This window comes from Psammomys obesus, unplaced genomic scaffold (genome assembly GCF_907164565.1).
Source record: "Psammomys obesus unplaced genomic scaffold, mPsaObe1.curated_primary_1811, whole genome shotgun sequence".
NCBI lineage: Eukaryota > Metazoa > Chordata > Mammalia > Rodentia > Muridae > Psammomys > Psammomys obesus.
The window spans coordinates 4,530,671-4,553,117 of NW_026596134.1; the positions used below are offsets into that span (position 1 = coordinate 4,530,671).

Consider the following 22,447-nt stretch of genomic DNA (forward strand, 5'->3'; position numbering starts at 1 on the left):
ACACACACACACACACACACACACACACACACACACACACACACACAAATGGGTTCTGATATTTGATGTCCTGAAAATTTTCTATATATGAAGTAGTGATTTTCTGAAGAAAATCCTGGCTCTTGGACAACCCCATCCTGTATAAATGCATATTTTTACTTCAAAAGTTGTCTTTGTGGTTCTTCAGAAGAACTCATTAAACATGAATTCATTGTTTCATTCTTTCATTCTGACTGCTTGTACGGTTTGGATATGAAGTGCCCCTGCAAATGACTCTGGTGTTGAAGGTTTGTCAAGAAGTGATGGATACTGAAGGCTGTGGCCTCAACAGTGGATTTGGTGTGGAGGGGCTGAGAACTGTGGGAGCCCCACAGCTGAGAGCCCTGGAAACTATCTTTTGGGTGGAACAGATTAAGAGATGGCCCAACCTAGACTCCTGTGCTTTAGGGAGATGTGCTCAGTGGGGACCCAGGAAGTTACTCTCCTTCCCTTCTGTAAGTAGAGATTTTGTGTGGACTAGGGCTGGCTGTTTCCTGTCTCTTAGAGCCTACAGGACTGTGGGAGGAAAATAGTTAAAAGACACTAGAGCCCAAATCCCAAGATAAACCAAGCCTGTTAATGACCTTCGTCACTGACTTTCAAGAGTGACAGCTGCAAGAAACAGCTTAGAATTCCCTTGAGGTAGGCTGGAGAGATGGCTCTGTGGTTAAGAGTACCAGCTGTTCTTCCAGAGGACTCAGGTTCAATTCCCAGCACCCACATTGCAGATCACAACTGTCTGTAACCCCTGTTCTAGGGGATCTGACATCCTCACACATACATTCAGTCAAAACACCAATGTACATTAAAATAAAAATAGATAAATCTTTAAAAAAAGAAAAAAGAAAAAAGAATTTCTGTAAGGCCACAGAGGACAATTTTGCAGGGCCTCAAAGTATGGGGGAAATTATACCAGAAGACAGAAGCCTAGACAAGGCATGGCTGTGTTCCAGAACACAAACAAACCCATGGAGCTAAGTAGTAAAAGGATAGATAGAATGAAGCCAAGCCGATAGAGTGGGGTGAGGCAGTTCATCCTTCCAAGACCTTGCTGGTGGGGTCAGGTGTTAAGTGAGCTGGGGCTAGACATTAAGTTGAACAAAGGAAACCCAGATGGTGTATAAAACTGTTTGTATGATGTTCAAGAAGAGGAAATTGATCAAGGGAAATAGAAGGTAAGATAGTGGTTGCTTTTGGAGATGTTTGTGGACTGGAAAGTGCCTGGTGGAGTACCGGATGTTCTTGCTACTCTACTGTAGGTGGTAACTGTGTGGCGTATGGATAAGCCAGCGAAGCTGTGCTTCAGTGTATCAAGGCCAGCCGTGGACAGTGGTGGAGGAGACTGGCGATGAGGAGAGAAGGGTCAGACCTGGACTAGTAGTGGCTTTGGAGGCTAAATACCAGTGAGGTTACCAAGTTTTATCTTCTATACATCTGTGCCTATTACTGTTTCTATAAGCTGGCCATTTTTGAACCTAAGTATTTGTATTGTTTGTTGTACTTAGTTGTATGACAGTTAACTGTCAAAGAACTCTGTGGTGCTTTTACATAGCTAATGGTGCGCACAGGGAATCGACATTTGACATTTTCTATATATCCCAGGAGACACACACTTGGGCAGCAGCTTTAGGAACACAGGCTTTGTCCTATTAGAACTATGAGGATGCTTCACTTGAGAGCTCAGTGTGGTATTCACTATGGAGCAACTGCTGTATACTGAGGTCTGGGCTGTGGGTTTGGGCTTAGGAATATAAATAAGACGTAGAGAGTTTTCTCAGTGAGTCTGGTGTCTGGGGCAAGATAGAAAGGAATGGGCTTTGCATTAGTCTTGTACCATAGGAATTGAGGGACATTGAAGAAATGCCAAGGGTATGAAGGACATAAGACTTTGACTGGAAAAACTGGAAAAGTTTTCAGAGTGTCCCTGAATAGGAGTTTGAGAAAAAGCAGCGAATGAACACATGACTGAAGTGTTGGGTGAGGATTGGGAGGAGGGGGGTGTATTCAAGGGTACAGGGCATCTGCATTAGGACTGGAGCCTTTGGTACTGCTGGCCCAGAAGGTGCTGTGGAGTGGGGTAGTAGGAGGAAGGATTGGCTAAGTATCAAAGAAGGGCTTGGTCAGGGAGAGAGATGACTGTTGCTAGAGCCTAAGCAGGAGGCGTGTAGAATGAGGTTGCTGGAAATATCAAATGTGAGCAGGTGTTCACTGGCAGGGGATATTTTCTGATGCATTCAGTATTTAACCCTGTTGGTCTGGAAGAACTTTCAAGCACTTTGGACCCTGAAATGCCATGTGCTTCCTGTCTGTATATAAATGGAGGCAGTGTGGGAATGGTGCTCAGTTCAGATTGTAACTTAAACCTCTTACCTGTTAGGAAACCTTTGGACAGAGAAAGGATGTGGTCACCCAAGGAGCTGATCTTAACCTGGTGGTATCTGATAGAGGGCAGGCATTGACTATAGGGAGGCTGCTGTGGCTTCTTAAATGAACTCTTGGAGATAGGCTAACACCAGGGACACCTGGAGAGTGGAGGGACAGGAGAACCTAGTAAGTAAGGCCTGTTGACAGTCCTGACATCACCACACCACTTGAGGGGGGAAGCAAAGTGCCTTTGTAGGACTTTTCTGTTAAGAGCATAAGGGTCTGAAAGCTCTTCCTTACAGTGCTGATCTTGAGTCATTTAGAGATAGCAGGTCTTGACAATAGGACTGGAGCCAGAAGCCAGTTGCATGTTACCAGCAGCATGCTTCTGCAGTTCTTGCAGGCCAACAGGTCCACTATATTTGGAAGTATGATTAAAAAGTTATTACTACCAGGAACCTTGGTGGCTTTCATTTCTAGTAGGTTGAGTTCTCTGGCTCTCTACAGATGGACCTGGGTGGGCTTGATTCCCGGAGAAAGGCTTGGTACTCTGTGCTTGTTCTTAGTTGGGTGCCAGTGATGATGGAGAGGAACACCTGCCTCCCTCCTGGGACCCATAGGAAGAGGTGCTTAAATTCCTCCTTCTCCTGTCCACTGCCCAGCATTTGATCTCAAAGTAGTTCCTTTTAGTTTCCTAACTATTTTACATGTTTTACTTGTGTCCTTTTATCCCAGGGTGACTGAAACCCAGTGTTTCACACCTTTTCGTAAGATGTAAGGTAAGCTACATGTAATTGCATTACATGTAATGCAATTTGATACATTAGATGTGAAAGAGACGATGGACTCCTTTGTAAAAAAATGATTCCCCATCCCCACCTTTGTTTTAGCACCTGCCTTATTTGTGTGGCTTTGGTGACAAATGTTATGTTAGCAGATGAATCACATTCTAAACCTTTTCCTATCACAGTTCTCCATACCAGGCAGTCATTTCTTTCCTTTTTTGATGTTGCATATTAAACACAGGTTGTGTTTTCTACCATTAAACTCCATGCCCACTCCTCCAATCCATTCACTTCTTTATTGTAATAAATGACCAAAATAGGCATTTGTATCTTCCCTGAGAATGATATGTCATCATTCCAGGGCTCCGTGAATGGAGTATCACTGGGGTAGCCTGTGCTTCCACATTGAGCTTCTTTCCAAAGGACTGGATCCCCTTTTCTTCAGAAGTTCCAGCACTTAGCAAGTAGCTTACCTTCTCATGGGCCTCCTTTTTTTTTTTTTAAATCCCCTGATTTGCTTCACCTAGCCCTACCTGTGAATGGCCTGAGACTTGCTTCCTTTAAACATATGTCAGCTCCTCAAGGTCTTTGCCATTGTTATGTCATTTGTCCCATTACCCCATTTGTCTGTGCAGTACCCTAGTCGTTTCTCATGTGTCTGCTGGCACAAAATTCATGTGGCTAAAAGTGCAAGACTGGACAAAGATGGGAACCCCATACAAGGCCAGGGTCCGCATGGCTTGTGAAGCTCGTCTCAAGTGCCTACACTTGCTTTCTAAAGTATTTTCGGTTTTCCAAGGAACAGAATATACTTTAGAATTAGAACTAGACTAGCTATCTGCAACATATATCTTCAGCATTTGTCTGGAAAGACTGAATTGTCACTTCGGGAAGTAGTTGTTTTTAGGTGGTGTGACCGGGGATCTAGTATTTCTGGCCCTACCGTACTGTGTGTATGTCGGGTGTGTACATCAGCATTATCCCGGGGTGTCCTGCAGTGTGCATCAGTGTGCACATTGACAGTCTGTCTAACTAAAATGTGTAGAGTGGGAGCTGCCTCTGCAGTGTTTTTTTCGGGGAGAGGTGTACTTTGTCACCTGAGACTGCCTTGCATGGTTCTCTTTTTTGTTTGAGAGGCTTCAGGTTACTTACACATTTTTTTTTCCCCTTGAGAAGATTCAAGATGTGAATCAAGGTAAGATCTTAGCATTGGAAGATGAAGATACTTCTGTGCCACATCTCATTTTTTATTTTATTCTTTGGTGATATAACTTTAATTTCTTTGTCTTTTCTCTTCTCTTTGTAGTCAGAAAATGGGTAAGAAGAGTCGAGTGAAAACTCAGAAATCAGGTACTGGGGCCACAGCCACTGTGTCACCAAAGGAAATCTTGAACTTGACAAGTGAGCTGTTGCAGAGTAAGTGTCCCATTCTCCACCCCACCCCGTCCACACTAGCTGTCTTTGCCTTTCACTCCTCTGCAGGGGTATAGGGCTCCCTAGGACAGGACCTTCTTCAGAGCAGCTAGTGCTCTGCCCTTAGAAGCCATGGACCTGGGCGTTACAGACCTTTCCTCACTTCAGTCCCCTCTGCAAAGACTGAGATGTGTGTAGTTACTGCATGTAACTATCAGATGTGAAGCTTCCATATCCAGCCATGGGACATGATCGTTTCCAGAGACCCACGGGCAAGAACAGGTTCCACTACTCTGCAGCAGTGTGGCCTTGTACGAACTGCTGAGGCTCAGTGTCCATCAGCAAACACAAATCACTGTCTCCAGCCACTTGACAAAGACCACATGAGATTTGGCATGTGAAGCTGTATCTTGGCTCTCAGCCCTATGCAAGCCCAGCATGCCTCTCAGTGAGCCGTCCTTCCAGAATAGCTCACCTTTATTCTTAGTGATTGCATAAGTGTGTTTCTGATTTTCACATGAAGCCTGAGAGTTCGTAGTTTGAGATGAAGTGTTGTCATTGCCTACACTTGCTTTTTTAAGCTAAAATACTTTGATAATTCTTGAGTTGTGAGTTAAAACTGGTGCTTGCTGATGCCTCAGGCATAGCCGTCTTCTTTTGCATTTATATTTAGGTTGACCTTCGCCCCTTATGTTTAGGTGACAGCTAAATCTCAAGTAAAAATAGAGCTTTTCCTCAAAAATAGAAAGTGTCCAGTAGTCAAACCACTATCAGGTTCCTCCTTGGGTGCTTTGAGTTCCATTATCTCTGCATCTCATCACTGTTCTCTCCCTCTCCTGTTGGAACTCAGGTGGCTCTCAGCTCTGACTGCTGCTTTGCTGTTATACTTCAGGGTCTCAGTCAGCACTTGGTGGGGGAGGAATGAAGCCAGACTGGTTAACCAGTCTGAAAAGTTAGGCGTTAGCATATAACCAGATCATGTTAATTATTTGCCACATGCTCTTTTCCTTAGTGAGACGTGGGCAATGGGTTTGACAGGAGCATGAAAAGGAGACTGTCTTTCATCTGGTATAATATTTAATAAGGTGGTGTTGTCAGGAGGACAGTTGCCACTGTGTTTTTCCGGATGACCAGCTCTGGTAGGTGTTGGTTCTGCAGTTCAGCTTCTTCAGAAGACTCTTAGCTTCTTTGCCAACACGACTGTGCTATGTCTTTTGTAGCACACACACGGATGTGAAATGCTTTTCAATGAATTGACCTTATATTCATTTTAGCTGGTTTCCTTATAGAGTATCGTTCTGGGACTCAGTTAGAAAGGTACCTTGACCACCTCAAAAAGGTCAGGGAACTATTTTACATTTTAGTTTTACTTTCAGATTTTACCTGTTTACAGATGTATTCTGAAGAGAGTTACTAGAAGGGGTGGGAACTCACAGGAGGCACTAGGCTGAAGTTAAGTGAGGGGCATCCTTGGGTATCATGGCATTTGCATGCTTTGAAAAGTGTACAGAATATACCCATCTGTCATGCACATATATTTACATGGCTGGAGTAGCTCTGTCCTTGAACATAAGCCAAGAACAAGATGAAACCTTCATTCTTTTACAGACTAGTAGGTTAAAGTGGAGAAGGAGTGTCTTATGCAGTGACTTTCATGTTACAGAATGCAGCAGTCCTGCACCAGGCCCAGGAAAAGAATGGGAAGAGTACACACAAATCCGCTCTCTGGTTGAGAAAATACGAAAGAAGCAAAAAGGTAAAATTGTTAGAATGCTGCTGTTGAGGGAAACTGGGCATAGGCTAGTGGGTGCAGAGTAGGAAAGCCTCAGGAAGTTGTGCCTGTCTGCAGAGAGAGGAGGCAGCCACCCACCGAGGGGTGGGTCTCTCAGATAGGAAACCCTCAGAGACTTTTGTCCACCTGAGAGTGAAAGGAACAGGTGCTGAGCTCCAGGGGAAACTATTGTATCCAGGTGCTAAAAGGACATGACTTTTACTTATTTTATGACATGTGTATGGGCCTTTTTTTTTAACTCTTGTTTTTTTTATTTTTGTTTTTGTTTTTGACATGTCAAGTGGTGTTGATAAATGTCTTATCTGGTGTTTATGATTGACTCCAGCCCATCTTTTGTTTCTTTGAAACAGTTTTGCTGTGGAACCCTGGCTAGCCTTGTGCTCATGGCAATCCTTTTGTATCAGTCAGTCTTTCTAGTTGCTGGATTATAGGCACACACCACCACATCCATCTCCAGGCCATCTTGATTAAGAGATAATTACATTTCTTGAGCTGTGTGGGTTTGTGTGTGTGTGGTGGTGGTGGTGGTGGGTGCATGCTGCTGAGGATTGAACCCAGGGTGCATTCTAGGCAAGGCCTCTGCCACTGAACTGCACTCTACCTCTTTAAAAAAAAAAGTTTGCTTTTATGTTTGTGAGTATTTTGCTTACATTTATGTACACCAGTGCAGTGCCTATAAAAGCCAGAAGAGGGAGTTAGATCCCCAGGAATTGGAGATATAGACTGTTGTGCTCCCCCATGTGGGTGCCAGGAATTAATTGAACCTGGCTAGCTCTAGAAGAGCAGCCAGTGTTCTTGACTGCTGAGTCATCTCTCTATCCCCTGTATCGTAACTCTTATGCTGTGTTTTTATAGGGCATATTTAGTAGCCATCTTAATTATTCTTAGCCAAGTTGGCAAAGGTACTCTCAGTTTGAAAAAGGTTTTTCAGTATAGCTGTTGTTTTTGTCCAGTAGAGCACAAAAAGGAATTGGTTTGCACAGCTTCATGGAAGGTAGCAGAGAAAACAACAAGACACACACACATTGCAAAAGATGAGAACGTTTGGGGTCTCAAAAAAAAAAGTGGTTGTTTTTTTACTTACTTTCTTAATAAACCATCCTGTTTTTCTGTCTGCACATCTGTGAAGGTGTGGTTCATAGCTCCAGTGGCCTTGGACTCCCAGGCGGAGAGCAGGTTCCTTTCCATTTGGCTTACATGGAGTTGATGATGTTACTTATCTCCCATCAAACAGTTTAAAAAGTTTCTGCTTGTCTGAGTCTCTCTTCTTAGTGGATAGTGTCACTAAGCTGTTCTTAAGGTACAGAATGAGGAGAAAAATTCCATGTTAAACTTTACCAAGCTCAAATCATTTGTCTGTCTTGGTTTCTATGCAGGCCTGGTATGGCATACAGCTGTGTCAGGGAACTTTACAGGGTGGTGAAGTGAGTTAAGTTCTGTGCCTGTTTCCCCACTTTAATAGCATGCCTCTTGTTCCCCACTTCATCATAATGCGACAATTATTCCAATGCATGACTTCATGTTTTTGAATATTTTAAACTTGATGGAAAGTCTAGAAAAGGTAGATGAGAATCTCCTACCCGAATTGTACACTTGCGAACTTACATTGGTTCAGGTCCTCCTTCTTCTTTCCCACTTGCTCATCCCCACCCTCCACTTTTCGATTTTTGTATTTGGTTTAAGAAATAAAATATTCTAGATAGAGCTTTAACTCCACACTGCTCTTACTTTCAAAAGTGCCATTATTACCTGGTGGCTAATTTTGATTATTTCAAGGTAGGGGTGTTTGTCTTTACTGTGAATGCTTTTCTACTCCACATAATCCTCATATAACTATAAATACAAATACAACTGTGTAAATTTACATAGTTACTGTCATGCTTGAGCTTAATTTTTTTCTTTAGTTATACTTTATTAGTTTGTATGTTTGGGTATTTTGTTTACATCTATGTAAGTGCATCATGCGAATATCTGGAGGCCAGAAGAAGACTTAAGATCCTCTGGGACTGGATGCAGTTAATGAGCTACCTTGTGGGTGCTGGGAATCAAACCTGGATCCTTTCTGAAAGTATCTATGCTCTTAGTTGCTAAACCATGTCTGTAGCCACATGCTTGAGTTTTAAACACAAAGTATCACTCCTGTTTTATGTGTGGATACCCTCAGATCACACCCATAGACTCCTAGTTGCCTCTGTTAGCCCTGCATCTTTGTGTTCTTAGTGTCAGGACAGCAGAACATTCTCATCTCACCAAGCCATCAGGCCACAGAGATAAGCTGCTGATTTTATTTGATTGGGGTTCTTGTTAAGGACATTGTGACAAGAGAGATGGCATGTCAGACTTGAGGGGAAAGCTACTGTGTGGCAGATTCTAGCTACAGTTGCAGTAACTAAGTCTTCTCTCCTTTTGACATTGATACTATGTGGCAGAGGCACCTCATGTCAGTGATCTGGTCACATGGTGTCAGGATATACTACTGCTCTGACTGGCAGAGTTTAAGATTTTAATTCACCTTTCCTGGAGCTTGCTCAGGTATGTACCATGACTACCTGGTGGCTAATTTTGATTATTGCAAGGTAGGGGTGTTAAGACAAGAGCCAGTATGAGCTGTGCTCTGCCTTTATGCTCTAGAGCTGTGTGATGATATGTGTCCTAAAGTAGCTCTTGTTTCCAACATGGATGATATAGGTCTGTCTGTTACTTTTGATGGGAAAAGAGAAGATTACTTCCCTGATCTAATGAAATGGGCCTCTGAAAACGGGGCTTCTGTCGAGGGTTTTGAAATGGTTAACTTCAAAGAAGAGGGCTTTGGTTTGAGAGCAACAAGAGACATCAAGGTGAGTTTATTATCTGTTGGTCTAAGGGGGTTTACATGTATTTGAACCATTATGTGGTTTTGAGATCAAGTTCAAGACACCTGAGACTTATCTAAAGCTTTGTGGGTACAGAGGCAGCATTCCCTATCCTTGTGGGCTGCAGTCTCTTTACCTGAGTACATGGGCAACAAAGAACCTTAGTCTGACAGCATTCTAGGGATCCCTGCTAGTTCATCCTCTTGTAGAATTGCATCATTAACCCTGACTTTCCAGGTCTCTGAGAGGAGACTGTATAATGTGCCTGATAAGATTTTAAGACTTACTCAGGAAAAGGAACTGGACTTACTGTGGGAGGGAGAGCATGTCAACTCTTGTGATGGATGGAGGTCGGGGAGGCAGGCTAGAAGGTGGGCCCTTGTCCTGGATAACTGAATGGCTGAAAGTGCCACTTACAGAAATGGCATCACCAGAAGTAGTAGGCAGAGGAGAACTAGGTATCTGGAGAGAAATGCTTTTCAGACAGCCTCTCTGCTCCTTATTCTTGCTGTCCTAAAGAGGACCGGTAATTTAGTCACTTAGTCTGTTTGCTAGTTGGGGCGAAGGAACTGGGCTTAACCTGTGGGTGCTGGTTGCCCCAGGATGTTCATTTTGGTTTGTACTCTACATCCCATGCCTTATAGGGCAAGCTCACATAAGGGCCTGTTGGGAGCCTGTGACTAGGTGTGAGTGTCTGCCTGCTTTTAGAACTCAGCAGGTTATATTTTGAAGGACCTTTTCTTATAGTCTCATATCTCTCAGTTGGTAAAGGGCTTGATTAGAAGAAATGGATGTTATTAGTTTGGTCCCCTCATACCTCCAGCAGCTTTTTGGCCAAATTTTTATTAACCTTTTGTCACATATCTAGCATATCAGATATCTGTTGAGTACCTACTGTGTGAGGGCTCTTTATTTGTTATTATGACAGATTTACAGGAAAATCTAGGTTTCTTTATGTATGATACTTATAATCTGTTGGAGGGGACAAAGCAGAAAAGCGTTCAAATAGTAGATACTAGCAGAGGAAAGATGTCACAGGCTTTTCTTTTGTATCAGGAGCCTTGTTCATGCCAGTATGTCCTAATTTTGTAGCTGTGGTCTGTCTTACTGGCACTTTTCCTGAGAACACTATCCTCAGTCTGGAGGCTGGAAGGAGCAAGGTTCATGTGCTATGTATTGGGTTCTGCTGAGGGCCTTTTTCCTACTTTGTACCGGGCCTGGTCATGGCATAGTTCTACATGACAGAGCTCTAGGCCTGGGTTAAGCAGTAGAGACAGGGACATACCCAAAAGAAGTGTCGCCCATCTGAGGAAGTGCTAGCGCAAGAACATTTGTGGCTGATGCTTTAGCTCATGTTGTGTTTTGAATCCTGTGCAGCAGCAGTTCTGCTCTGGTTCATGACCTCAAGCAGAAGAAGCAGTTCGCTTTAACACATGAGGTCTTGGGTTAGAGGTAGGGATTATTTTATTTTTAGAACTTGAAAGTCTGTATATACCAAGCATTGAAACATACTTTTGTGTTCTACTCCAGATGTTTTACTTGCTTCAAAGTAAAGCTGAAAGTCTTGTTCTGTGTTATCACCATAAAGACTATAGTGCCAGTTTTTCTCATAAAAAATAGGATTTTAAATTATACGTCTACTCATTTAACTATAGTACACATATAAATATTTAAAACATACCTGATCTTTAGAATAGCTGAGATACAGCTAAGTTGAATTTCCTTGTGGTTGGCTTTCTGACAGTAGATGTGATTGAAATGATTGTAGCATGTTGTGAGATTCTACTGTTTTATTATTTTTTTTTTTTCTCTAGGCAGAAGAATTGTTTTTATGGGTTCCACGAAAGTTACTAATGACCGTTGAATCTGCTAAGAATTCAGTATTGGGTAAGAATAATTTGTTTACAGCAATGTACAAGTTATACAAGCGATGACATAGTTCTTCTAATCCATATTGAATGGTTTCCATTTTATGTCCAAAGAAGATGCATATGACATGAAGTATTATATGATCTTGGAATTGTGTGCTGTGATTTTAGCATGTTTGAGTGGCAGCTTTTTAAAGGTGTCCATGGCACTTACCCTTCTAACTTCTGGGTTGATTCAGGGCCTCTGTATTCTCAAGACCGAATTCTCCAAGCTATGGGAAACATTGCACTGGCCTTTCATCTGCTGTGTGAGCGAGCCAGCCCCAACTCTTTCTGGCAACCATACATTCAGACCCTCCCCAGTGAATATGACACCCCTCTCTACTTTGAAGAAGAGGAAGTGCGATGTCTTCAGTCGACACAAGCCATCCACGATGTCTTCAGCCAGTACAAAAACACAGCACGCCAGTATGCCTATTTCTATAAAGTCATCCAGGTGAGTGAGCCAGGCGGGGAAGAATGGACCTCCTGCATGTGTGTCCATTTGACATTTTTTTGTAGGTCCCTAAGCACTTTGCTTTTAAGCTAAAGGGTATTCAGGTTCCTTTCATCATTTCCACTTTTGTAGAACTACTAATACATAGTTTAAGCATATCTGGCTTCATCAGCATCCAGGATCAGTTCAAGTAGCAGTTGTTTCTCACTGACTAAAGTTGCTGAGCTTTTTGAAAATAAGATTTAGATTTTACAAGCCATGAACTTTTTTTTTATTAATTACACTTTATTCACTTTGTATCCTCCCATAAGCCCCTCCCTCCTCCCCTGCTGACCCCACCTTCCCTCCCCCTTCTTTACGCATGCCCCTTCCCAAGTCCACTGATAGGGGAGGTCCTCCTCTCCTTCCTTCTGATCTTAGTCTATCAGATCACATCAGGAGCGGCTGCACAGAGTCATCTTCTGTGGCCTGGTAAGGCTGTTCCCCTCTCAGGGGGAGGTGATCAAAGAGCAGGCCAATCAGATTATGTCAGAGGCAGTCCCTCTTCCCATTACTATTTAACCTACTTGGACACTAAACTGCCATGGGCTACATCTGTGCAGGGGTTCTAGGTTATCTCCAGGCCTGGTACTTGGTTGGAGTATGAGTCTCTGGGAAGACCCCTATGTTCAAAGTTTCTGGTTCTGTTGTTCTCCTTGTGGGGTTCCTGTCCTCTCCAGCTCTTACTATTTCCCATTTCTTACATAAGGTTCCATGCACTCTGTCCAATTGTTGGCCATAAGTCCCAGCATCTGCTTTGATAGTCTGCAGGGCAGAGCCTTTCAGGGGCCCTCTGTGGCAGGTTCCTAGGTTGTTTCCTGTTTTCTTCTTCTGATGTCCATCCTCTTTGCCTTTTGGGATGGGGATTGAGCGTTTTTGTCAGGGTCCTCCCTCTTGATTAGTTTCTTCAGATGTACAGATTTTAGTAGGTTTATCCTATGTTATATGTCTATATGAGTGAGTATATACCGTGTGTGTCTTTCTGCTTCTGGGACAGCTCACTCAGGATGATCCTTTCCAGGTCCCACCATTTACCTGCAAATTTCATGATTTCCTTATTTTTCATTGCAGAGTAATACTCCATTGTGTAGATGTACCACAATTTCTGCATCTGTTCTTCAGTTGAGGGGCATCTGGGCTGTTTCCAGCTTCTGGCTATTACAAATAAAGCTACTACAAACATGGTTGAGCAAATGTTCTTATTGTATACTTGAGAATCTTTTGGATATATGCCTAGGAGTGGTATGGCTGGATCTTGGGGAAGCACTATTCCTAGTTGTCTGAGAAAGTGCCAGATTGATTTCCAGAGTGGTTGTACAAGTTTACATTCCCACCAGCAGTGGAGGAGGGTTCCCCTTTCTCCACAATCTCTCCAGCATGTGATGTCACTTGAGTTTTTCATCTTGGCCATTCTGATGAGTGCATTTCCCTAATGGCTAATGACATTGAGCATTTCTTTGTTTCTCTGCCATTTGGTATTCCTCTACAGAGAGTTCTCTGTTTAGCTCTGTTCCTCATTTTTTAATTGGATTACTTGGTTTGCTGCTTTTCAGCTTCTTTAGTTCTTTATATATACTGGATATTAACCCTCTGTCAGATAAAGGGTTGGTGAAGATTCTTTCCCAATCTGTAGGCAGTCATTTTGTTTTGATGACGGTGTCCTTTGCTTTACAGAAGATAAGCCATGAACTTTATCAAATATAAAAATATTATATCTCTAGGATAATATATCTAGGAATAATATCTCTAGGAAAATTAGAATTGATTTCTAGGAGCTGGATAGATGGCTCAGATATTAAGAGCCCTTGTTGTTCTTGAGAAAGACCGGGGTTTAGTTCTTAGCACTTACATGATGGTTTACAGCCATTTGTAATTCCAGTCCCGGGTAATCTGATAGCCTTTTCTGATTTTCTTGGGCACAAGGCATGAATATGGTACACAGACATACATGTAGATGAAATGAATACATCTAATAAAAATTAAAAAAAATAAAAATTGGTAAAAGTTAAAATTAATTTCTACTATATTCATTGGTTGAAAAAAATTGATAGTTATATCAATTGCAAGGTGATTTGCTTATGTTTTTCAAAATGTACTACTATTACATGTTATATATTTAGGTAGTTCTAAGTGAAATCTCTAGAGGGTTGCTTTTGACTTTCTGTGTTTGGGGGTTCCATAACAGCATTTCAGGAAGTCAAAAGCAATAAAATGAGATTACCACATTTTGAAAACAAAACACTATAGGACAGATGATTTATAAAACAACCATATCAGCCCAGTGCTGCAGCTCCCCACTTTGCTGAGCAGGGGGTGTCTTCTCCAGACTCTCCTTTGCAGCACTTGAGTCAGCCTCTGTCATGTTGCACCTTACCATGGAGAACAGGAATGGTAACTGCCTGTTCCCTTTTCTTTTCTTGGGCAGTTTGACAGCCTGAATTGGGCAGAAAGTTCATAGGATGGTCACAAACTTGGAACTGTCCAATTCCCATAGTTCTGTTGTTTATTTGGGACCTTGTGCTTTTAAATCTTAAAAGTTCAAACAGGTTTTAGGGTTTTCTATAGTTTAAGATAATGTTAATTGGCTTACTGCAAAGTCAAGTTGGCAATGTGGAAAACAACTCTCCTCTTAAGAACTCAGGGTGCCATGCTGTTTTGTGAGAAGCACTGTTAACCTGTTAGTGCAGTCTGTCACCATGGTTCTTTTCTTTCTCTTCCTTGCCTCCCCCTTCTTCCTCCTCCTTCTTTTTTTTGTGACAGGATTTTGTTATATAGTCCTGGCTGGCCTAGAATTTGTTATGTGGACTAGGATGGCCTTGAATGTGGGGTAATTTTCCTGTCTCTGTGCTGGTATTACAAGCCTGCTGTACATCATACCTAGCTGACAGCTGTGGTTCTTTTTCTGAAGAAAACATGAATGATGAAAGCACATTATGAGCTTTTGTAGAAAGGTTTGTTTGTTTGTTTATTTGTTTGTTTGTTTGTTTGAGACAGGGTTTCACTGTATAACCCTGGCTGACCTGGAATTTGCTTTGTAAACTAGGTTAGTCTCAAACTCACAGAGACTTTCTTGCCCTCACCTCCTGAGTGTTGGGATTAAAGGCATGCTCTATCATGCCTGACCTGTAGAAAGTCTGGAATTCCAATTACGTGCCTGTTGGAATAGAAGCTCTAGGCAGTTTAGAAACGGGCATAACCTGAGAGCCAACCCAGCAGCTCAGGTGTACATCAGGAGATGTGGTGGCAGATTTAAGGAGCAGCTGTTCTGCATTAGCCAGAGGCCCAGAACTGATAGGAGGACCAGATATACTAAAGGGTTTATTAGAGTGCTTTACAGGCGTGGTCCAAGGAGTTCAACATCTGTCACACCACAGAAAAGAAAAGGCAAAAATCTGTAGTTGTTTGGTCCACAAGGCTGGATGTCTCTCAGGGTTTCTGGAGGGCTACTGGTTTTCAGTCTATGTTAGAGTCCTGAAGAAGTTAGATTTAATACTGACTGCAGCAACAGGATAGTGGATTTGCTAGTGAAAGTAAAGGCAAGCAGGAAAAAAGTTTCCTTCTTCCATGTCTTTTTTTGAGAGCCACCACCAGAAGGTGCCATCCAGGTTGGGCTGGCTATTTCTTCAAATAATCTGATTAAGAAAAATCTCTCACAGGAGTACCCAGCAGCCCCTGCCAATTCCAGATGTAGTCAAGTTGACAACCAGAATCAGCCATCACACTTGTTAAACCATCATTTGAATACAGCTATTTTTCTTGTTTTAGAATATTCTCAATACTTCTGAAAGTGTTGAATAGTAAATCAGAGTAAATACAGATATTTTTATTGTCTGCTATATTTTGTTTGTGCTGTGTCTTCCTTCTTCAGGAGCAATGAAGGTCTCTTCCTCTTGTTGTTTTTGGTTTTGCTTTGGGTATCTTCATCTTTTCCAGGAACATGAAAACCCTTTCTCAGAGAAATATGCATGTGAGCTCTGCCACAGATCTTTGTAGGCCATAGGGAAGGGCTGTCTATTCCATTTCTAGTTGTTACAGTTATGATTTTCACTTAGAATCACCTTCCTGAGTGTCTGTATGTAGCTCTTCAGAACTGAAAACTCTTTTTCTCTGACTGCTGGCTTGAGGGCTTTTTGTCAGGGCTTAGAGTAAGCGCTCCACACCTCTATGTATCTATGCTGGGACACTGGTGCTTGGCAGATCTGCATCGTTTAGTAAAGAGCGTCACACTGCTTTCCAGTGTTTGGAGCTATATTCTAAATGTGTTATGACGAACCTCTGGTGATCAGAGGATCCCTTAGGGTTTAGATTTCTGTGTACTACATTTTTATTGTAATGTTTTTTTGGTCTTTTGTCTTTTGATTGTCTAAGACCTAGACAATGTATTTCCTGTGCACTTTCCTCTCGGCATATCTTTTTGTTCAAGGGCTTCTTGGTGTGGGCACTTTTGTTAGTTCAAGTGAACTGACTTTAGCTTTCTTTATAGAGTTGGGTTTTTTTTTGTTTTTGTTTTTAATGGAGTCTTGCTAGACCTCTGCTCCTCCCTTGTGTACTGGAGGCTTGGGTGTCTGGTCTTCCAGGTATCCTTTCAGATCCTGCACTATACTCTTTCCTTCCTTCCTTCCTTCCTTCCTTCCTTCCTTCCTTCCTTCCTTCCTTCCTTCCTTCTCTCCTTCCCTCCCCCCTCCTTCTTTCCCTCCCTCCCTTCCTCCCTTCTCTCTCCTTTTTTTCCTCCCTCCCTCCCGCCCTCCCTTTCTCCTTCCTTTTTCTTTCTTTCTTTTTCAATGAAGGGTAGGTGAGCAAGGTTTTACTTAGAAGTAGAGTAACATCTCCTACAGCAGGGAGACCCTGAAAAGAGATTGCCTGAGATTGTATTCTTAGGTGCTTAGCAGTTGCTGTGCCTTTTAGGTCCAGAGCATGAGACAGGAGCCTCAGATGGGCACTGAGAGCCCACCTGCTGGTAGAGCATTGTACTGCAGTTTGATGTTAACACTTAAAGTTTGGGAGCTAAGTTTAGACTGACTAAGCTGCATGCTAGAAAAGCCTTCTATGGGTTGGGAGCCCTCAATAGGGGTAAATTTTCTATCAGTTTGTGAACAAGAGCCAGAGAAGAAAGGACTGGTGATGGAAGGAAGGACCTGGTTTTTAAAACTTGCATTTTTATGGCTGTGAGTTTAAGGCCAGCCTGGTCTACAAAGTAAGTCCAGGACAGCCAAGGCTACACAGAGAAACCCTGTCTCGGACAAAACAAACAAACAGAAAAACAAGAAGAAGAAGAAGAGGAGGAGGAGGAGGAGGAGGAGAGGGGGAAGAGGAGGAAGAGGAGGAGGAGGAGGAGGAGGAGGTAGAGGAGGAGGAGGAGGAGGAAGAAGAGGAGGAAGAGGAAGAGGAAGAAGAGGAAGAGGAGGAAGAGGAAGAGGAAGAAAAAAAGAAAAGAAGTTGATTTAAAAAAAGAAGATGCTCCTGGTAAATCAGGACATACCACAGGTCAGCTTGTGCGACTTCCACATGGCAGCATGTAACCAGTTTTGTGATAGAAATCAGTGGAAAGGTAGAATTTGGCTTAAACTCTGATTTGAAACCATGTACTTGTGTGAAAGTGAATCAAATCTAACTAGATTTTACTCTCCATACTCAGTTGAATGATCAAGTGAAAAAGAAACAGATCAGAGGATAAGCAGTTTGTTTAACTGGTAATTGTTATCATATAAAATGTCATATACTGTGACAGGGGACATCATTTTGTGTTAGACTAAGAATGTTCATAGACACTCATTTTCCTCTGTTGAGACTTTAAAATCAGATTTGGGTTTAATAGGCTTTAAAGTCCATTCACTTCCCAGTTTAAGTGACTTGTTGCATGTTACATGGATTTTCTCTTGTGGAGAAAGTGATTTTTGTATTAACTATTTATTTCGTTTCAATGTGAGAGAATTCATTCATATTACATTTCCATTTTTTCTGCCTCTTGGTTTCAGAATACAGTGTGGCAGTCTTGAATTGGGTCTCTTCCTTGGGCAGGCAACTTCCAGCTAGCCAGGGCCATGGTGGCAGAATAGGTGAGCAACCACTGTCACAGTCACTGCTGTGCCTCCTGTGCACACACCTGCTGCAGCCTTCTCTGACCATGGGACCCTGAAAAGAGGAAGGAGAAGATGCCACTTTTGGCTCCTGCTGTGCCATGGCAGTTGTGGCTAAATACAGTTTGTTTGTTTTATCTGCTGGTACTTTACTTGTATCTACCAATAGCAGCAGGATGTTCATTTGTTGTCACATCTGGAGACCCTGTAACACAAGCCTTTTAGGAACGCTCTAAATTAGATGTAGGACCCTGAGCACTAACTTGTAGTGTCCCCCGTCTTCAGATCATTCCAAGATTAGAGATCAGAAACCGCAGGTGGTATCCAGCTATGTGTGTGCTTACTTACTTTATAAAATAAGAGATTAATAGTAACTACTAATAAAATAGAACAATTATAATAGCATACTGTAATAAAATAGCATCACTACTGGGCCATTGTTAAGCTAAACACAGGTCACTTGAACATAAGTATTGCAGTATCTAGACACTGATAAATGACTAAAAGTGTAGTATGTACAGCATGGATACTTGCAACAGAGGGTGATGCATATCCCTGACAGAACACAAAGAACAGCACAAGATTTAAACACATTTCTTTGAAGAACATACAATTTAAATATTGGGGATTATTTCTGGAATTTTCCACTTAATACTTTTGGAGTATGGTTGACCTTGATTAGCTAAAATAGTGGAAAGAAAAATCTTGGATGAGTAGGATTACTGTGGTGGAGACTACAGTGTTCTAGAACTTGGGGACCAATATACCCAGTGTCCTAGTTGTTTATAGGTACACAAGTGTGTTGGATGATTTTTGTCAACTTGGGAAGGGGAAATCCTAACTGAGAAATGACTCCATAAGATGGCCTGGAGGAAAGTCTGTGGGAGTTTTTCTTAATTAGTGATTGGTGTGGGCAGGCCCAGCTTACTCTGTGGGTAGTACCATCCGCAGGCAGGTAGTCCTGGGTTTTATAAGAAAACAGGGTAAGCAAGTTATGGGGAATAAGCCCCATAACTTATTTATTTATTAAGCAGCATCCCTCCATGATCTCTGTATCAGCTTCTGCCTCTAGGTTCTTGCCCTGAGTCCTTGCCCCAGCTTCCCTTAGTGAAGGTGAAATAAATACTTTACCCCAGGTTGTTTTTGGTCATGGTGTTAATCATGGCAGAAGGAACCTAACTAAGAAAGTGTGTCCACTTCCCTGGGTTGCTGGAGTATGCTGTACACACCTAACACTTTCCTCTAATAGCAGAAGTAGTACAGGAATGGCCCAGGCTACAGTCCTGATGGTCACTCCCAGCCAGTGGGAGCTCTAGACACTTACTCTATTTCTCCCACTTGACTGGGTCTTTTCTTTTTACCTGGAAACTAGCCTTAAGAGTCCTTTATCCTGAACAAACTAGCTAATTGTCTCTGGCTTCAGCTTTTTGTGTGGTTGCGACCCTGTCTGTCTCTTTTTCCCCATCATTTCTCCTTAATTATTTAAATAACTCAACTGATGCTTTTTGAGTGTCTTTCAAGTATTACATTATGGACTATTACAAATGGAATATTACATTGAGAAGAAGGTACTGGGGGATAAAGGAGTGCCTGTGTGTTGCTAGGGATTGAATCCAGTGCCATTGAGCCACACTCCTAATTTCACAAAGGTTCTCTTTTGGAGAGTATCTGGTAGAAATCACTCTTTAGAACTTATCTGATATTTTCTCAAGTTAGGTTGAGTTTATGTACTTTTGGCAACAATGCATAGAAGTCAAATTGCACCCCGCTCAGTTGTTTAGCTTTTAGCTTGAAAAAATTTTATGGTTATAGACAAGTTACAAAAATAAGGTATAACGCTCACACTCAGTTTGCCTGGTCTGGCCTAGTATAATGCCTTATGCAAACACAGTGTAAGATGTGAGCCAGGAGGTCATTGGTGACACAGGCTCTCCCTAGCTGCGCTTCTTCCTCTTTGCTTACAGTTTTCCTAACATCTCAGTCTCCTGACACTGTCTTGAAGAATATTCTGGCAGCCACTTTGTAGATATCTCTTATTTAATATTTATCTGAAGTTTTTCACATTAGACTGAGATTACGTTTTTGGCAGGGATACCATAGAAGCCAAGTTGTGTTTTTCTCAGGGGACACATACATTAATGTGCTTTATTAATGATTTTTCCAATAAAGTGGTTGCTTGACAGCAAGCAGATGCTCTATTTTCATTTACTAGTTTTTGAGCCCATCACTGTCCTCTGCAGTAGGTATGTATGACTGTGGTGGGTGCCAGCTGGAAATTTTCTGCTTTGTTTTTTTTCCTTCTATAGGTGTTGGAATTTTGCTTTGAAGAATAGCTGCCCCTATTTCTCTATTTATTGATTTATTATTCAGTGGTTCATATCTACAAGGATTCTTGGATACTTACTTAATTATGGATTATATAATACCTTGCTCTCACTGTTGATTTTGATACACTGTTTTTAATGACTGCATATGACAATTGATTTCTTCTTCAGTTTTAACTATTTGGAGAACATCTTGTGTAACATTTGCCATAAGCTAAATGCATGGCAGTATGCTAACTACAATTTTGTTTAAATAACTAATATTTGCATCACACATCACTTCCTTTAGCTCCAGAGTGGCAGGTAGCTGTGGGTGATGCTTACTAGTGCTACTGGCTTAGTGTCTCATGCTTGTGGGATGAGCAGTCTATGCCAGCTACAGTCTCAGGCCTCCTTGCCTCTCTTCTGAGTGCTGTGACCTTTCCACTGGTCCAGGAGGGAGGGATGTGTCTCCATTGTGTGCTGTAGGAATGGGAGATGTGGGAGCTGCTTCCTGGATGCCATGATGTCTGCAGTTTTTTAATCAGGTTTATGGCAGTTCTGTTGGGTGCAGGCCTTGAGCTTCTTTCTACACAGTTCATTGAGCCGGTCTTTGTTTTTAAGCTTGTTTGTGGTTTTAATTTGGGGACCAAGAAGTTTTTGTTTAAGGACAGAGCACTCTGGTCAAAAATCCTTCAGGGGATTATGTGTACAGAAAGTTGGATGTACCTTTTTGGCTGAGAGGGTCATGTGTGTACAGGGCCATTCTGTGAGCTTGCTAGACATTTGTGTACCACCTTAATGAAACACCAGCCCTATAGAGTACCTCTCTGCCACAGTTGGAAGATGCACGTCTGTGGAGGGTGTAAACACTACATTATCTGGTTTTTGCGGAAGCGAGCAGTGTGCCAATGTTTCTTCAGTGTTATCCTTACATGGCCAACTTTTTTCATGGTACAAAAAATGCAAATAAACCAGAAGCTAAGAAGGATCCAGGGCTGGTGTAGTCTCTGGAGAGTTGTCAATGCCATTGCCATCTTGGATGGAGCTGCTGGCTATCTTGAAAAGTCTTGAACTATGTGTTCTTGCTTGTTCCTGGTAGCCAGTCTCATTATTTTTTAATGTGAGTTCAGTTTATGAACATGTCTTTGTTCCTTGTGAGGTTCCCACATTTGTGAATTAGTCATTTAAATGTGTATCTGATATTCATCATCTTCATAAATGCTGTGGATCTGTCATTTTAAAATCTAATTTGAGTTTCTCACTATGCCCACTTGTTTTGTATAATGCCATAGCAATTCAAATAGACTCTTTATCTTCTGGAAATTTGGTACCCTTTGTTTTCTCTCTCTCATTTTTTTCTGCCTTTAATTTCAGTGATCTCTGAGAGATTGTTTTTCACTGTGTCCATGGTTCTATCTGGGGAAAAACCATACCTGGTATAATATTGATGATGAGCATGGGCAAAGGGTAACACTTTGTGGTGTGTCCATATGAGCCTGAAACTTTGTAGCTGTTCTCCTGTCCTTCTATGGAAGCTCCTCAGATTTAGACTCCAGCATGTGCAACCTGCCCTATTCACTGTAGCATCCCTGGCCCCTGGTCCCTCACGCTGAACCCTGACCTTCCTTCCCTTCCTTAGCCCTTGCATGCCTGGCCTGTTGGAATTTAAACTTGTGACTTTATCACTCAGCTTAGGAGTAGACATCCAACAAAGTAATATACATATGTTGTCCCCTAGTACCATATATTCACTTACTAGCAGAAGCACCTGTATGGATGCAATACATACACAAACCCTTGGTAATAAAAAAATTCAGGCCTGATACCTCTCCAAAAAAGGAGAAAGGGAGGAAAATAATGTAATGCTTATTGGCCTTTCAGTTTTAGCTGTTGCTCCAGTGTCCTAGAGGTGTGTCCCAGTATTATATGCCCTCTGACCTTGGTTTTTGTCTTAAAGCAGATTAGTATCTATTAGCATTTCCTGTTTCCTTACTTTCTGTCTCCTCAATAAGATTACCACCCACCAAGGGCAGGAACTTTGTTTCATTGTCAGAGGATAACTAGAAATGACACAGAGATAGTGCTTGGTAATTATTTATTGAGTAATGTCATAGCTGAAATAGCAGACAACTGCCATTCAAAGTAAAACAAAACTCTGCTGGACATTGCATTCTGAAGCCCACTGGGAGCTGTGATTGCATCAACATCATTGAGGGATTAAGTGTTGGGATGGATCCACTGAGCTGTTGTTGCCAGTCAAGTGTTCTTCTGCTGAACTACATCCTCCGCTCCCTCCCCTCTTGCAGGGTCTTGTTATGTTAGAGCAAGCTGGCCCAAACTGTCCATATAGCCTTTACTAGCTTCAAATTTGTTATCATCCTGCCTCAACTGTTCAGCTGCTGGGATTATAGGTATG

At 42.1% G+C, this 22,447-nt stretch overlaps 1 protein-coding gene across 3 annotated transcripts in view; it reads left to right on the forward strand.

The window, feature by feature from the left end:
* Setd3 (SET domain containing 3, actin histidine methyltransferase) overlaps positions 1-22,447 on the forward strand; it is a 65,831-nt gene that overhangs the window by 10,342 nt on the left and 33,042 nt on the right. For all 3 annotated transcript variants that reach the window (XM_055592968.1, XM_055592970.1, XM_055592969.1), the window contains 5 exons: positions 4,495-4,604; positions 6,265-6,357; positions 9,082-9,230; positions 11,060-11,132; positions 11,353-11,609. In XM_055592968.1, coding sequence (XP_055448943.1) covers positions 4,495-4,604; positions 6,265-6,357; positions 9,082-9,230; positions 11,060-11,132; positions 11,353-11,609 — 682 coding nt within the window. The remainder of the gene's footprint in view (positions 1-4,494; positions 4,605-6,264; positions 6,358-9,081; positions 9,231-11,059; positions 11,133-11,352; positions 11,610-22,447) is intronic.